General features: G+C 44.5%; 2 protein-coding genes across 11 annotated transcripts in view; one reads left to right on the top strand and one right to left on the bottom strand.

Moving 5' to 3' along the window:
• elovl1b (ELOVL fatty acid elongase 1b) overlaps nucleotides 1–3241 on the top strand; it is a 30298-nt gene extending 27057 nt beyond the window's left edge. For both annotated transcript variants that reach the window (XM_021623933.2, XM_021623850.2), the window contains exons 3-8: nucleotides 104–294; nucleotides 652–732; nucleotides 947–1003; nucleotides 1112–1217; nucleotides 1352–1488; nucleotides 1722–3241. In XM_021623933.2, coding sequence (XP_021479608.1) covers nucleotides 104–294; nucleotides 652–732; nucleotides 947–1003; nucleotides 1112–1217; nucleotides 1352–1488; nucleotides 1722–2048 — 899 coding nt within the window. In that variant the 3' untranslated portion in view covers nucleotides 2049–3241. The remainder of the gene's footprint in view (nucleotides 1–103; nucleotides 295–651; nucleotides 733–946; nucleotides 1004–1111; nucleotides 1218–1351; nucleotides 1489–1721) is intronic.
• zfyve9b (zinc finger, FYVE domain containing 9b) lies at nucleotides 2243–16732 on the bottom strand. 9 transcript variants are annotated; one of them, XM_021623328.2, is made up of 16 exons: nucleotides 16571–16725; nucleotides 12110–12930; nucleotides 11842–11941; nucleotides 11497–11708; nucleotides 10903–11035; nucleotides 10361–10483; nucleotides 10060–10215; nucleotides 8985–9209; nucleotides 8248–8330; nucleotides 7939–8043; nucleotides 7490–7640; nucleotides 5405–5485; nucleotides 4966–5128; nucleotides 4614–4719; nucleotides 4302–4481; nucleotides 2243–4016 (listed from the first exon to the last, which is right to left on the bottom strand). In XM_021623328.2, exons 1-16 carry the CDS (start codon nucleotides 16632–16634, stop codon nucleotides 3855–3857), a joined length of 2865 nt encoding a protein of 954 aa, XP_021479003.1. In that variant the 5' UTR covers nucleotides 16635–16725; the 3' UTR covers nucleotides 2243–3854. The 9 variants fall into 9 exon arrangements, 6 of the variants coding, with proteins under 6 accessions (XP_021479003.1, XP_036800368.1, XP_021479209.1 ...); XR_005036094.1 differs by having other exon boundaries at nucleotides 3749–4016; nucleotides 4977–5219; nucleotides 16571–16730; XR_005036095.1 differs by having other exon boundaries at nucleotides 3749–4016; nucleotides 4977–5193; nucleotides 5405–5457; nucleotides 16571–16730.
• Between the last annotated feature and the right edge of the window lie 192 nt (nucleotides 16733–16924).

Below are 16924 nucleotides of genomic sequence, written 5' to 3'. Positions count from 1 at the left end.
CTCTGCTTTGTGTACCGTGAAAGCTGTAAGCAAGTTTTTTTTTTTTTTTGTGGTCATAAACCTGTTTTGTAGTTTATTTTACAGCTCATGTTTTGTTTCTCAGACCCGCGACTATGGAGTTACCCACTCATGGGGAGTCCGGTGAACATGTCGGCCATCTTGCTGACCTACATCTTCTTCGTGCTGGTTGCTGGGCCTCGCTTCATGGCCAACCGCAAGCCCTTCCAACTCAAGGAGGCCATGATCACTTACAACTTCTCCATGGTGGCATTGAACGCCTTTATTGTCTATGAGGTGAAACACTATGATGCAAATCTCTTGTCTCTCAAAGATCGGGGTTCTTGATTGGTTCTTTTGAGAGGCATCTCTACAGGACTTGGAGCCAGTCTTTTCCCTAGCAGTGTATTTGGTGTTTGGTATGTGGCAGCTCTGTCTGAATGGGTTATTGCCATACTTGGCCAGAGTGTGCTGGATAATTGGAACATTAGCTAAAGGAACCATTGCCTAGATTGAGATTTACATGTAGAAGATGACCCATATAGTCAATATACACTTGCTTATGTTAATAACAGTATGGCTTCTTTCCAATCTAGTTTGACTACCGGTAGCTACAGTATCTGTTTGTCTCAATTTGTTCTCTTGTCTTTTTAGTTCTTGATGTCAGGCTGGGCCACGACATACACATGGAGATGTGACGCCGTTGATTACTCGGACAGCCCCCAAGGCCTTAGAGTAAGTCTTGAGTCTTTGCTTCACACATGGTCCCCCCCCTCCCCCGTGATGGTCATGAGATGCATCATCTTTGAAAGAAAGTATGCAAGACAAGATACACATTCTTAGGATATTCCTACTGATCCACTGTGACAATACTATCTTTAGATTACTATTAATAGGCTGTTTTGTCCAATTTCTCACGTTTGCATGGTGTGCTGTGTTCCCTCACTAGATGGTTCGAGTGGCCTGGTTATTCTTGTTCTCCAAATTCATTGAGCTCTTGGACACGGTAAGACTTCAGATTATTTCCTACAGATTTGCATCTCTTCAGTCTTTCCCACCTGTTCACGTAATGGCCATCATAGTTGTATTTGACACGTTTCTCTCGTTGGGTCAGGTGTTTTTCGTTCTGAGGAAGAAACATGGCCAGATCACCTTCCTGCACGTCTTCCACCACTCTTTCATGCCCTGGACCTGGTGGTGGGGTGTCAGTTTAGCTCCTGGTGAGTCCACAATATTTGGTATTGTAAAATGGTGGGAAGACAAATCTATTTGCAGTAGACAAAGGTATGTTGTTGGTGGATCCAGTGGAATATGGGCAGGGTTGGTTTGAAGTGTTCTGTGTGTTTTACCTCAGGGGGAATAGGCTCTTTCCATGCCATGGTGAATTGCATCGTCCACGTCATCATGTACTCTTACTACGGCCTGTCTGCGGCTGGACCACGCTTCCAAAAGTTCCTCTGGTGGAAGAAGTACATGACCGCCATCCAACTGGTATGTTTTCTTAATTTGAATGGCTGTTTATGACATTGTCATTTCCAGTATAAATTTGTACAACCATTTTTTGTTGTTTCTCTAAAAGGTGATCTGTACTAGTTAAAAAAATGCAATATACTAAAGTAGTAAAATAATTAGTGTGAGATACCATTATTGATCAGTGCAATAGCTGTGCCACTTCAGAACATTCTTCTCCATATGCGATTTGTTCCTCTTCATTTCACCAACAGGTTCAGTTTGTGATGGTGTCCCTCCACGTCACCCAGTATTACTTCATGGACAGCTGTGACTACCAGGTCCCCCTGTTCATCCACCTCATCTGGATGTATGGTACCTTCTTCTTCGTGCTCTTCTCCAACTTCTGGTACCAGGCATATGTGAAGGGAAAGCGGTTGCCCAAGCAGGACTCCAAGCCTGGCCTCAACGGCAAGGCCAACGGGACCACCATGGTCGCCAATGGCAAGCACCACAAGAAAGGTAACAGTAATGGCACAAGCAATGGTTCCAGTCACCACGAAAATGGCAGTGCCCATGCGGGCAAGATGAAGAAGTCCTAGGGTCTTCGGAAAAGAACATCCGAGACGCGTGAATACGAGATCCCGCACAAACTACTGTGGATTCCAAAGAATGTTTTGGTTATGTTTATTTTCTGATCGTTTTTAGTTTTATTCAGCACAAAAAGCTGGGGAAATGACGAGGTCAATGACTTCTGCGGTTGGGGTCCCACATTTCGTTTTTTTGTTTTTTTTTAAACTGAACTTACTATGGAACACAATTTATGAAGAGACATGCTATGACCTGATGTTATCTCTTTACTGATGTTGCCACCTATGATAAAGATGAGCAATAATGACTATATAAAATAAATAATAAAAATACTGAGCTATATTGTATACAAAAAAAATGGGAAATTATATTATTTTATACTAAAAGAAAGAGATTTTGTTTAACAAGTAACACTCTTTTTTTTCTAAAAAAGGTAAGGTTCAAAATTGACACCTCTAAAGATTATTGTAAATAAAGTAGTCAAAAGTTTAGTATTTGGTCCCATATTCCTAGCACACAATGACCACATCAAGCTTGTGACTCTACAAACTTGTTGGCTGGATTTGCAGTTTTTGATTGTGTGTCAGATTATTTTGTGCCCAATAGAAAGGAATGGTAAATAATGTATTGTCATTTTTATTGTAAATAAGAATAGAATATGTTTCTAAACACTTGATTATGGATAATGCTACCATGATTATCAATAATCCTGAATTAATTGTGAATAATGATGTGTGAAAGTTACAGAGGGTCAAAGATCATACAGACATGCTAATCGCTTTTCCAAAAACGGGAAATTTGATGTCTTGGCATTATCTTTGACCCTCTGTAACTTTCTCACTCGTCATTGTTCACCCAACCCACAGCTCTTCGTGTGGGGGAGGGGCCTGGTTCAGGGTTGGACTAGGGCAAACACATAATACCGGTATATGAGTTTGACTTTGAGCTGGTGACATGTGTACTGTAAATTACCTAATAATGCCAACGACACAACCTCTAATGGTAATGACTGTCTGGAAATGTCTACAGTATCTATGACGTGTCAAGGCTAATGCCATTCTTACTTCACAGGGCTGTAAGTCCAACAACCTCAATGAGTTGGTAAATGACCTGCTTGTCATGACAGAGCAACATTATGGTGCTTCTTTCAAAGCGTTTTTGTGAGACCTTGACACTGTAAATAAAGGTGGACATTGTCTCCTTACATCTGCTCGGATACTGATCCTGACGGAAAATTGAACTTTATACCTTGATTTCCACAAGCATTTCAAACAATGTTTGACAAATCCTTGTATGATGTCCTTTGTGTTCATGTTTATTCACCCTAGGTTGACTGTAAAGCATTTTGGGGGTAATCGAGAGGAATTAAAATACATCCGAATTTTAAAACGTTATTAAACATTAATGAATTCAGTTTGCATCAAACAGCTAGCTACAGGTCTACTGGTAAATAACATTTCAAGTCATTCTCATTTTCCCACTGGAACGGAATAAGCCCCCAGTTTAAAGGCATTCTCAAAATATGGGTATTTATTGAAAATATACAGAAATGTACCATTCTCAAGCCATGTAATATTTACTGCTGCAGAGGCCAAGGCAGGGTGAGCTTTGGTGAGTCAGACCCCTTACCATCCAGCCACCCGTTCTTATAGGCTGGCTGAGACATATATCCTGGAGGCGAGTTACTATGTCCCATGAAAGAGCTTACTCCTCCAACCAATGCTGTTTTGAAGCTATCGAACTCACACCAGCACAAATGGAGAACCAGGAGAGAGGATGATGTGGGGATGAGTGTGTGCACTTTGACCCCCTTTCCCCTAGGAAATGTTCTCCAGGATATAGAAAATGAGCTCCATGACTAAGGGTTCTTCGCTCCTCTTGCGCCCCCTGCTGTGGATGATGGGGATCAGCACTGTTTCCAGGGCTTTGAGGTATGGGGCTGGGAGGGGCAGGCCATTACTGCCGGCCACAAACCCCACCTGGAACATGGAAAAGCGATGTTAACCACTACACATCTATGGGTTCAACTGCTAGCTTTGGTAATATTATGCAGGCCTATATCCGATCACTATTTAAATAAAGAATAACTTTATATTAAAAAGGTGGTCAACCACTCACATATTAGTCATTCAAGAAGTATTACAACTATTGAAGTCAGGCGGGAATAAAGTGATATACAATTTCAAAGATTACATTTCCTCAAAGGTCTAAATTGGCCAATGACCTACGTGCAGTATCTTCATCCTAGCCAATGGCGCCCTCACCTGGTGGGAGTCCAGCGTGACGCGCAGCCCCAGCTTAGCCATACCATCCTCCTTCAGCAACTTGAGGTGTGGGCCCAGTGCCAGGCAGAATGCCCGGGCCAGTCTCTCTGTGAGCCTGCTGTGTTCTGTATGGTGGTCACCCTGGCTCTTAGGATGACCCCCCTTCTGTAAGGAGAACACCTGAAGGACACAAGACAACAATGCACTTACAGAATACAGTAATAAAGAGGCTTTGAGTAGGAGTCAAGACTAGTGGTTAGATGTGTCCTAGATATTCCCTAGATATTGTTTGGTCCAAAGGCTGGGGTTAACCTCTGTCCAGCGGATGACCTTTCCATTGGCCTTGTACTCAGACTTCTGGAACATCTTGATACTGCTGATGGACTCCATGGACTTGCCATCAATGGGGCTAATAACCCTGGGGGGAAACACACACACACACACACACACAGGGTAATACAAAGTTGCAGGCAACGATAAAGAGTAGCCTACATCGATAGAGAATGGTTAATGGGCAGGGGGCTCACAGGTCTGAGACAGACTTGGAGACTGGATGAAACGACAGTGGGTTAGGGTTAGTAAGAGGTTAAAGGTAGTATAATGATAGACTACAGAACTAGCCATGGAACACTGATCAGGGCAGATGTAATGACCAAACCATTACCCCTTGTTTACAGTGCATTCTTTCTCTTGCCATTGGACCTGGACATGCTCTTGGCTGTCTGATTGGTCGATCCGCCCACAGGAAATGTTGTAGTCTTTCATCTCCCGTAGCGACCGGCGAAGCTCCACCATGGTCTCCACGGTGATCTGCACCATCAGCCCATCTAGAGAGAGGGACAGCAATACAGCAAAAACACACACAGACAGCAACAAGGACACGCACACTCACCTGCACATACATACAGCCACACACACCTTAAGTGCACATGGACACACACATACACACAAACATTGAGAGACTCTAAATAAGGAAATCCTATTTAGGATGAAAGCTAGTAGTAATGCTCTCTTAATAAGACTATTTCTGTATGTGAATAGATGAAAATGATTAGTAAGGTAATGTTCCAGATCTAAATGAAGATACACACAGATGACAGTACCTTCAACGATGCTGGATTTGGCCAGATATCCTGATGCTGCTTTAAGGGCTCCACTGAACAAAAAAAAGCAGGAACCAGTAACTGAAACAAAACACCACATATCACCACTTGACTTGTAAACTTAACAAAAAAAGAAACGTCCTTTCACTGTCAACTGTGTTTATTTTTTTAGCAAACTTGGCATGTGTAAATATTTGTATGAACATAACGAGATTCAATAACTGAGACATAAACTGAACAAGTTCCACAAACATGTGACTAACAGAAATTGAATAATGTGTCCCTGAACAAAGGAGGGTTCAAAATCAAAAGTAACAGTGTGGCCACCAGCTGCATTAAGTACTGCAGTGCATCTCCTCCCCATGGACTGCACCAGATTTGCCAGTTCTTGCTGTGAGATGTTACCCCACTCTTCCACCAAGGCATTGCAAGACTTATTTGGGGGAATGGCCCTAGCCCTCACCCTCCGATCCAACAGGTCCCAGGCGTGATCAATGGGATTGAGATCCGGGCTCTTCATTGGCCATGGCAGAACACTGACATTCTTGTCTTGCAGGAAATCACGCACATAACGAGCAGTATGGCTGGTGGCATTGTCATTCTGGAGGGTCATGTCAGGATGAGCCTGCAGGAAGGGTACCACATGAGGGAGGAGGATGTTCTCCCTGCAACGCACCGCGTTGAGATTGCCTGCAATGACAACAAGCTCCGTCCAATGATGCTGTGACACACCGCCCCAGACCATGACGGACCCTCCACCTCCAAAACGATCCCGCTCCAGAGTACAGGCCTCGGTGTAACGCTCATTCCTTCTACGATGAACGCGAATCCGGCCCTCAACCCTGGTGTGACAAAACCGCGACTCATCAGTGAAGAGCATGTTTTGCCAGTCCTGTCTGATCCAGCGACGATGGGCTTGTGCCAATAGGCGATTGTTGTTGCCGTTGATGTCTGGTGAGGACCTGGCTTTACAACAGGCCTACAAGCCCTCAGCCCAGCCTCTCTCAGCCTATTGCGGACAGTCTGAGCACTGATGGAGGGATTGTGCGTTCCTGGTGCAACTCTGGCAGTTGTTTTTGCCATCATGTTCGGATGTATCGATCCTGTGCAGGTGTTGTTACACGTGGTCTGCCACTACGAGGATGATCAGCTGTCCGTCCTGTCTCCCTGTAGCGCTGTCTTAGGCGTCTCACAGTACGGACATTGCAATTTATTTCCCTTGCCACATCTGCCATCCTCATGCCTCCTTGTAGCATGCCTAAGGCACGTTCATGCAGATGAGCAGGGACCCTGGGCATCTTTCTTTTGGTGTTTTTAAAGTTAGTAGGGAGGCCTCTTTAGTGTCCGAAGTTTTCATAACTGTGACCTTAATTGCCTACCTTCTGTAAGCTGTTAGTGTCTTAACGACCGTTCCACAGGCGCATGTACATTAATTGTTTAAGGTTCAGTGAACAAGCATGGGAAACAGTGTTTAAACCCTTTACAATGAAGATCTGTGAAGTTATTTGGATTTTTTTGCTGAGTTTAGTATATAAACACCTTCAATATTACAGTTGGACAAACCAAAAATAATGACAGAACTAAGCTTTCTCCACCTGTATCTTTCACCCTCTCACATGACACCACATTGCCCTCCAGTGGTAGCTAAGGCACAGTTCTTGCAGTGAGCGCGTTTAAAAACATTGCAAATCATACATACGATTTTCCCTCGGCTGTCAAAGGACAGATACATGGTGGATGTTATGTGGCAGTCAGTATTACATCTCTGTACCATAATCTCTCTCTCCCTGATTGTAGGTGATGTGCTGCTGTGTAGCATTCCTTCTCTACTGGTGGTTCTCTTTGATTACAGGACAGGCAGTGGACTCTGTCTCAGTCTCCCTAATAATCTCTGCAACCTAGAAGTAAAATCTTGCATCATTTGTTCAGACTTGTATTTGTATTTATTAAGGATCCCCATTAGCTGCTGCTAATGTCCAGCAACATTAAGACAGTTATATACAATTTTAAATATTACATGCCCATGGGAGATTAAGGTCTCCCCTAGTTCACATCGCCCTCTGTTGATTCTAGGGGCGCTCCCACCTTTGCGAGGCTGATTGTGGATGCTGATGGCCTGGGTCTGGTACTCGCCATCGTCCCCCTGAACACAGATGAGGTGGGAGTCTGCCGCCACGTTGAAGCTGGCCCCCATGGCCAGCACATGCTCATTGGACTTATTCAAAGCCTTCATCAGCTGAGAAAGAGAGAGAGATTTTCTATTATCTATTTCACTTGCTTTGGTAATGTATACACATGTTTCCCGTGCCCCTTGAATTTAATTGAGAGGTGAAAGATAGGGGTAGAGAGAGAGCGAGAGAGAGAGAGAGAGGTGGAAGGGTAGAAAGAGAGGCATGATTGATATCAACCCTTGATCTATTGCTGAAAGAGTTGTTTATAACGGAGTTCTTTATAATTTATATGCATTTATAACACCGTATTCATTACAGTTATTATAAAGCGTAACCAAGTGCTGCTTCATGGTTTGCCTGTACCTCATCATAGCTGTTGGTAGGGATTTTAATGCAGGTCCTCTGAGCTTCCAGATCTACAGTGAGTCCAGGCACCACTGGCAGAGTGTACCGGTAATTCCTGAAGTCCTGGTAAGCAATGAGGCAAAAATGTGTGATTCATTAGGCCCCAAATGGAAGAAAACAGACCTAAACAGAGAGGGATTTTCTGAACTCGTCCAGTAAAAAACGCTCCATTCATTTTCCGTTGTAAAACACTTTGGTACGGTGTGCCCTAATGAACACAACCTTGGTGTTGATTGTTGTTAGTGTAATGAGAGGCAAAATACTTACTACTAGTAGTCTCATGATGGTGTGGCCGGTTTCCCCAAACAGAGCCTTCCTGAAGCGCACGCTGTACAGAGGACAGGGGTAAACTGGAAAGGGAGAGGAACGCCTTAATGGGATGACACTGGACGTGGCCGTCAAAAGCTGCACACTGTGTCTCTGATGCATACAGGTGCACACACACTTTCTCTCTCACTTACTCACACACATATTCTCTCTCTCACTATCTCTCTCTCTCACTCTCTCACACACACAAACTCCCATTAATATAGGTTGTATTAACAATGGTGTTTGTTATTCACTAGTTGCCCTTTTCTTGTGACAACAGGTCACAAATCTTGCTGCTATGATGGCACACTGTGGTATTTCCCCCAATAGATATGGGATGAGCCAGGTCTGCCTTTGCTCACTGAGTCTGTACATAGTCAAATATTTCCTTCATTGTGGGTCAGTCACGGTGGTCAGGTATTATGCTACTGTGTACTCTGTTTAGGGCCAAATAGCATTCTAGTTTGCTCAGGTTTTTTTGTTAATTCTTTCCAATGTGTCAAGTAATTATCTTTTTGTTTTCTCCTGATTTGGTTGGGTTGTTGTCCTGGGTTGTGTTGTTGTCCTGGGGCTCAATGTGGTCTGTGGGGTTTCTCTCTCTCTCTCTCTCTCTCTCTCTCTCTCTCTCTCTCTCTCTCTCTCTCTCTCTCTCTCCAGCCACACATCTCTCTCCTGCCTCCAGAGCGCTGACTCACATCTGTACTCAGCCCCCAATCTGAGCATGAGGCGCAGGGGGAAAGCCTTGGCCCAGGGCACCTCAGCCCGGTGGATCAGCAGGCCAAAGAGAAAGGGCTGGTTGGGCATAGGGAGACCCTGCAGGGACTGGAGGGTGGGGCGCACCCAGAGGAATCCTGCATGCTCCTCACAGCCCAGGAAACTACTGGAGAACTGGGAGAGACCCAGGTGGCTCAGTACCTTGCCTGCAGAAAGAGAGAGGGGGAGAAAGAGAAAGAGAGAGGCGGAGAGGGGGAGCGAACGAGAGAGAGAGAGAAAGAGAGAGAGAGAGAAAGAAAGAGAGAAAGAGAGAAAGAGAGAGAGAGAGAGAGAGAGAGCGAGAGAGAGAGAGAGATGGAGGGAAAAATAAAGATGGAGGGAGGGAAAGATAATCAATGACTGTACAAAACATTAGGAACACCTTCCTAATATTGAGTTGCCCTCAGAACAGCCTCAATTTGTCTGGGTATGGATTTTTCAAGGTGTCGAAAGAGTTCCACAGGAATGATGGCCCATGTTGACTCCAATGCTTCCCACAGTTGTGTCAAGTTGGCTGGAAGTCCATTTGGTGGAGAAGCTTTCAGGCTTAAAAACCCTACATCCCAACTCAGTTCCGCCACCTCTGGTCTCTTGGTCCCTCACACCCCTAAGGCACGAAAGCTCCCGCTCAGCCCAGTCAAAGCTGATCTCTGTGCTGGCACCCCAATGGTGGAACCAGCTTCTCCCTAAAGTCGGAGTCCCTGCCCATCTTTCGAAACCCTACCTCTTTGAAGAGTATCTTAATTAACCTTCATGGTGCACCCATCCCACTAACACTGACTTTGTTGATAACTACTATGTTGAGGGAAAATGTACTTGATACTATTGTGATGTGTTGTTGTCTGACCTAGCTATCTTAAGATGAATGTACTAATTGTAAATCCCTCTGGATATCTGCCAAATGACTAAAATGTAAAATGGAAGGAAAATGGGACTCTTTCAAGACCTGCTTCAGAGCTCAATCCAGTGCTGATCAATGGTAGCTAACTTGCCAGACCACGTCAATGCCAGTCTCACCTGTGAGGGCGTCCCTGTAGAGCTGTATAAAGTGGCTGAAGATGTCTTTGGGGAAGCTCTTCTCTTCAGGCAGACATTGCAGCAGCACCACCACTTCCACCTGGCCCACCGCGTGCATGCCCTTCGACGTCACACACCAGCACTTCCTGTTTACATCTGGGGAAAGCCAATGAGAGGTAGCGCTTCAATGTGAGGTTACATGTGACTTGAATGATTCTATAGTGAGCTAAGATGAAAATAGGGTGTCACACAGTGTCAATAACTGAAAAAAGGTTGAATGTTGAGAAAAAATGTCACATACAGTTGACTAGCTTGACCATGGCCAGTAGGTTGGCATTGAGGACAAAGACCAGGGAGTTTGGCCTGCCGCTCTCCAGGTCCTGGATGAGAACCCTCTCAGAGGGCCTTTCCTCCACCGTGTAGTCTGGTGAGACAGATGAAACGGTGACCTAGACATCCTTAGAAACTATTCAAAAGAAGTGTCCATTTGACAATCCCAGTACAGTGAACTAGCCAGCCATTAGCATCTCCAGTAGCTAACTACCTAACGCTATGACAATCCCAGTGCAGTGGGCTAGCCTTCTGCATATCCTGTAGCTGACTACCTAACCCTATGACCCTCAAACTCAACCTCGAAGCCAGGTCCAGTTCCACTGCGTTTTTTTGTTGTTCCCTTCTAATTGGGGACTGATTTAGACCTGGGACACCAGGTGTCTGCAATTAAATATCAGGTATAACATAAAACCAGCAGGCACCGGTCCTCATAGGATAAGGGTTGTGAGTTAGCGGTTAGCTAAAGTGAGCTAGCGGTAAGCATCTCCAGTGTTGGTAGCCTGGTTGTACCTCCTTTGACTCCAGTAGAGGTGAGGATGGGAGGGAGGCCATCCAGTGGGATGAGGTTGGCAGAGCTACTGATGTGGCTACTGACCAGGGTTGCTGTACCCCAGCCACAGGGCCCACACACCTCCTGCAGAGGCTATACGGAGAGGGGAGAAGAAAACTTTATTCATCCATACAAGACAGACATTGGTCTTCTGTTGTACCACACACACACACAGTGGCTGGAGCAGTGGGCAGCTACTAGTACCACACCAGTGAGCACTTTAGGGGTTAAGTGCCTCGCTCAAGGCCACAACTGCAGGCGATGGCATCTAGGACACTCTCAATCAGATGTCCCCCTGTCAGACATGGGATTAGAACCAGCAACGACCCACTTCTCTAGCCTTGAGGCTCTCGGCTACCTGCTGCCCCAAGGAAGAGGAGAGAGGGAGGAGGAAGGAAAGAGAGAGAGAGCTTATAGATTACTTTGGGTTATGGATATCAAAGGTATCAACAGAAAGACTGATAGTACACTACATGTGAGCACATCCTTAGCTATTTTATGTTAATTTGAAATCAATGGCATGAAATGAGTCTTGTCTGACAATGGTTACATACATTGAGCAGGGGCGGCCCCTGTGCTATTGGTGTCCTCCTGCTGGTCTGTGGTGAGCCAGTGGCGCTTCTGATTGTAGCAGCTATACTTCTCCTCAATAATAGCGGTGAGAAGGTGGGGCCTCTGATTGGTGTACAAGGAGCAGAGTCTGATTTCTCATTGGATAGGATTTCATCAGCAAACCACACCCTCCGTCTCCCCCTGGGAGGGGTTCCTAAAGAAAATAACAAGAGAGAGTGTCAATAATATTGACAGGAACATGTTTCTGCATGTTGCACCAATGAACTGTGTAAAACACCGTTGTTGCCTGTAGTGTCATGGTAACAGTGTTGTCAGGTGATACTCACCTTTCACTAGAGTTGAGTGACAGGAGACACAGACACGCCCCTCCTTCCCATCCAGGTGTGTTAGTCGGAACTTCAGACCGGAGCACACTGAACAGAATACCTGTAGGACACACAAGCACGCACGTACGCACGCACGCACGCACGCACACACACACACACACACACACACACTAACGGGGTCAGCCTCCTTTCTCAGGGACAAGAGACCATAGACAAACATGCAATCCCTTCTTAATTTAAATACAACCAAGTAGTGTAAGACCCTCACCTTGCCACAGGCGCGGCAGTGGTGCCTTCTCTTTGTGAAGGTGAACCTGACTTCACACATCATACAGACCAGCGTATGGGCGTCAGGGACCCACACGGGGGCCACCTCCCCCAGGATAGTGCCTCGCTCCCTGGACAGAATGCCTGTGGGGCCGGCCTGTAGCTCATTGTCTGGATCCACTGACGGAGACATAGGGGAAGGCGTGCAGTCCCCCACAGCTCCCTCTTCACTGTCTACCTGTGCTCTGTTGGCATTAGTCACATCATTAGTTAGCCCGTTGGCTTTGGTCTGGTTCTGAAGCCCCAGTCTGGGCCCCTGGGTCTGGCTGCCTTCATAGAGCTCCTCCACAGGACGATCAGACGTGGCGTCCAGGTCAGGACCTATGCCATCTGAGCCACTGGGTGAGTCCTGCAGCTTACGTTCACTCTCTTCCAGCTCCTTCTCCTCAACCACAGAGTCCTCCTTGAAGGAGGGCAGCTGAGGCCTCTTCTTCTCCTCCTTCATCTCCACCTCTGGCACTTTGGAGGGTATGAGCATCAAAGGGGTGGAGGCCTTCCCGAAATGCCATGTGGAGAGAGTTGTCACAGCGCAGTTCCCCTCCTCCAGCTGTCTCATCAGCCTCTGAGTGGGGGTCTCTAGTTGGGAAATGGGACCCTCTTTTGTCGCCCCTGGGATTTTGGATTTTGCAGGGGACTCTGATCCGATGTGACCACAGCCCAGCTGTCCTGGCTTTGTGACATCACCATCTTCGAGCATCAGCAGACAGGGTCTGTGGAGCCAGTGGTGCTTAGCATCCATCAGAGACGGAGCATCCGATTCATCTGTTCATACAAAGATGTGGATGCAGATCAAAACCATTGGAAGAGAAACGTCAAATGAACCTGACAAAGACATTCTGCTTCACGCCGAGAGAAAAAACAGGCTATAAGGAACATAAAACATTCAGTCCACAAGCGCATACATACACTCACAAAAGCGTTCGTTGTATGCTTGCACACACACACACACACACATTCGATGACCATGACCCCAGATTTGACGGGCTGTGTTCCTAGGTGGTACTTGGCCATTTATCTTGTCACATCTAATAGGTTGAACCAGATCTATATATACAGTGGGGCAAAAAAGTATTTAGTCAGCCACCAATTGTGATATAACTCCCACTTAAAAATATGAGAGAGGCCTGTAATTTTCATCATAGGTACACTTCTACTATGACAGACAAAATGAGAAAAAAAAAATATCCAGAAAATCACATTGTAGGATTTTTTATGGATTTATTTGCAAATTATGGTGGAAAATAAGTATTTGGTCAATATTCAAAAGTTTATCTCAATACTTTGTTATATACCCTTTGTTGGCAATGACAGTGGTCAAACGTTTTCTGTAAGTCTTCACAATGTTTTCACACACTGTTGCTGGTATTTTGGCCCATTCCTCCATGCAGATCTCCTCTAGAGCAGTGAATGTTTTGGGGCTGTTGCTGGGCAACACGGACTTTCAACTCCCTCCAAAGATTTTCTATGGGGTTGAGATCTGGAGACTGGCTAGGCCACTCCAGGACGTTGAAATGCTTCTTACGAAGCCACTCCTTCGTTGTCCGGGCGGTGTGTTTGGGATCATTGTCATGCTGAAAGACCCAGCCACGTTTCATCTTCAATGCCCTTGCTGATGGAAGGAGGTTTTCACTCAAAATCTCACGATGCATGGCCCCATTTATTCTTTCCTTTACACGGATCAGTCCTCCTGGTCCCTTTGCAGAAAAACAGCCCCAAAGCATGATGTTTCCACCCCCATGCTTCACAGTAGGTATTATGTTCTTTGGATGCAACTCAGCATTCTTTGTCCTCCAAACAAGACGATTTGAGTTTTTACCAAAAAGTTATATTTTGGTTCCATCTGACCATATGACATTCTCCCAATCTTCTTCTGGATCATCCAAATGCACCGTTCTTGTGATCATTTTGACCCCAAGGGGTGAGATCTTGCGTGGAGCCCCAGATCAAGGGAGATTATCAGTGGTCTTGTAGGTCTTCCATTTCCTAATAATTGCTCCCACAGTTGATTTCTTCAAACCAAGCTGCTTACCTATTGCAGATTTAGTCTTCCCAGTCTGGTGCAGGTCTACAATTTTGTTTCTAGTGTCCTTTGACAGCTCTTTGGTCTTGGCCATAGTGGAGTTTGGAGTGTGACTGTTTGAGGTTGTGGACAGGTGTATTTTATACTGATAACAAGTTCAAACAGGTGCCATTAATACAGGTAACGAGTGGAGGACAGAGGAGCCTCTTAAAGAAGAAGTTACAGGTCTGTGAGAGCCAGAAATCTTGCTTGTTTGTAGGTGACCAAATACTTATTTTCCACCATAATTAGCTAAGAAATTAATTAAAAATCCTACAATGTGATTTTCTGGATTATTTTTCTCATTTTGTCTGTCATAGTGGAAGTGTACCAATGATGAAAATTACAGGCCTCTCTCAACTTTTTAAGTGGGAGAACTTGCACAATTGGTGGCTGACTAAATACTTTTTTGCCCCACTGTATATGGCTCTAGGTTAAATTATCCACTGACTCCAACATAAGTGCACTGTCGTCCTTGAGAAAGCTTTTCTTGCATCCCAAATGGGACCCTATTCCCTATGAAGTGCACTACTTTTGAATAAATGTTACTTTTATTTAACTTTTCAGTTAAATAAATGTTAAATAAAAAATTCAGCCCATGGTTGACTGAAAACATCTTTATCGGTCTGCTAATACAGGACCGGTAAAGGCCCAGTGTACAACTTTTGTGAAAAATGTAAACAATGTATTTGAGTGTTTACCAGCATTTGTAACTTCAGTCTGATAATTATCTGTATCTGTATAAAACTACCAACTGAGCCACATCCTCACATCACATCATCACAAACCACTTGATGGCTCAATGTACTCAATTAATGCACTGTGCATTATTTTCCTTCATTGTGATGAAAAGCCTGCAGGTACAACCCTAGATGACCAGCCTATGTACAATACAGTAATGTACACTTACATTAAGTGGTTTGTAAGGATGGTAAATTAGTACTGCACAAAAAGTGGTTGTTTTCCACATAATTTGATTAAGAAAAATATTTAATTTGATGTGGACATTTTGTGTCTTGCCCATAACTTTGAACCTTTTGATGTAAATGTTTGAGGACAGGGTTTTGTTCTTTCTAGATCACATTAGAATGACAATTGCAGATAAGGGACAAGGCAATAACTCTTACAATTCTAACTATTGAATCCTACAAGATACTGTTCTCAATTATAAACTGGGTGATTCGAGCCCTGAATGCTGATTGGCTGACAGCCATTATATATGAGACTGTATACCACGGGTATGACAAAACATGTATTTTTACTGCTCTAATTATGTTGGAAACCAGTTTATAATAGCAAGAAGGCACTTCAGGGGTTTGTGGTATATTGCCAATATATCATGGCTAAGGGCTGTGTCCAGGCACTCTGCAACAGCCCTTAGCCATATACCACACCTACTCTGGCCTTATTGCTTACTTATACAACCACTGCACACGCAAAAAAAATGCCAGCACTATAGACTTCTATATCAGTCCGCTAATACTAGCAAAGGCCCAGTGTACTACTTTTGTGAAGAAAAAATATATATATATATTTTTCAGGGGGTGCTGCAGCACCCTCATCACCCCTACTTCCCCAACAGTGGCAAAATTGCATGTTAGATTATGTAGCCTGCATTATTATTCTACATTATGAATCAAGGTGTATACAAATAGTTATAGGCTTAATGACAAGATAATTAATGGATAACGACAAGAACACAAATTAAGACAATATTAATGTAATTCTACATCGTTTAAAAAATCTACTTCACTATCGACTGAAATGCGCCAAAATGTTATTACGGTGAGAGAGAAAATCGGAATCATAATTCAGATTTTGGGATATGCTGTGATTGATCTCTCCTCGGTTGGTTATTACCTCTATTGCACAATTTCACATAGCCTTTACTGGCGTTGGTGAATTATTTTCGGGGTAAAACTGCATTGCAGCTTCAACCCCGTTATCGCACCCCAACCCTTCCATTCATGCTGACGATTACTAAACAACAATAGGGCCCAACCTATTCAGCTGACTGAGCGTTTGCGGTACGGTGACTCAGTATCCAGCACACGTGCAACTGTTTTAAATCCCCTCAACCAGCGAACACGGCAATGCGACATTTGCTGCTCATCTCGCTTCATTAAATGTTGCAGAGTAATTAAGCACAATATTATCTTTATCACGCTATTCCCCAAAATAGTCGTATTTTTCCAGTAATTCCAACAATATTCTCACTTGTGCCTCGATCTGTCGTTCTATGAATGTGTCGCGAGCAGCAAGACGCATGATTGCAGATCAGCTACAATTTCCCCTGATTGAAATACATCTTGCATCTCTATACAATAGAATTAAAAACCTTACCGTCTGTCAATGCACCCAAGAGGCTTTCATTCTCATCGTCCCGGGCACTGAAGAACTTCAACATTTTGTAACAGTAGCGAAGAAAATAAAACAGTCTTGCTCACTATCAGAGGGAGGTTTTCCCTCTATTCCCCCCTCTCCTTCTGCCCCCCTGATACTCTGCAGGTCTTCTTGAATGAACTCAAGGATGTCCTCATATGTCCTTTTCTAAACCAGTGTACAATGTACAGTAGACCACACAAGCCAGTTTAATTTGATCTAAATCTTGCCCTCACTTCTAGTCAAGTGTCTACTGCACATAGCAATTAATGATTCCTGATAAAACATTTAAAAAGTATTTATCCCAGTGGTTAA

This window comes from Oncorhynchus mykiss, chromosome 1, assembly GCF_013265735.2.
Source record: "Oncorhynchus mykiss isolate Arlee chromosome 1, USDA_OmykA_1.1, whole genome shotgun sequence".
Taxonomy (NCBI): Eukaryota; Metazoa; Chordata; class Actinopteri; order Salmoniformes; family Salmonidae; genus Oncorhynchus; species Oncorhynchus mykiss.
This window is presented reverse-complemented; position numbering and strand designations above follow the sequence as displayed.

Coding starts and splice junctions, on each gene's coding strand:
- zfyve9b (XM_021623328.2), bottom strand. CDS start 16,634: ATGTTGAAGTTCTTCAGTGCCCGGGACGATGAGAATGAAAGCCTCTTG. Junction 10,484..10,902: donor CTCTACTGGAGTCAAAGGAG/GTACAACCAGGC, acceptor CTGTCTCACCAG/ACTACACGGTGGAGGAAAGG. Junction 7,641..7,938: donor CTACCAACAGCTATGATGAG/GTACAGGCAAAC, acceptor TCTCTTTCTCAG/CTGATGAAGGCTTTGAATAA.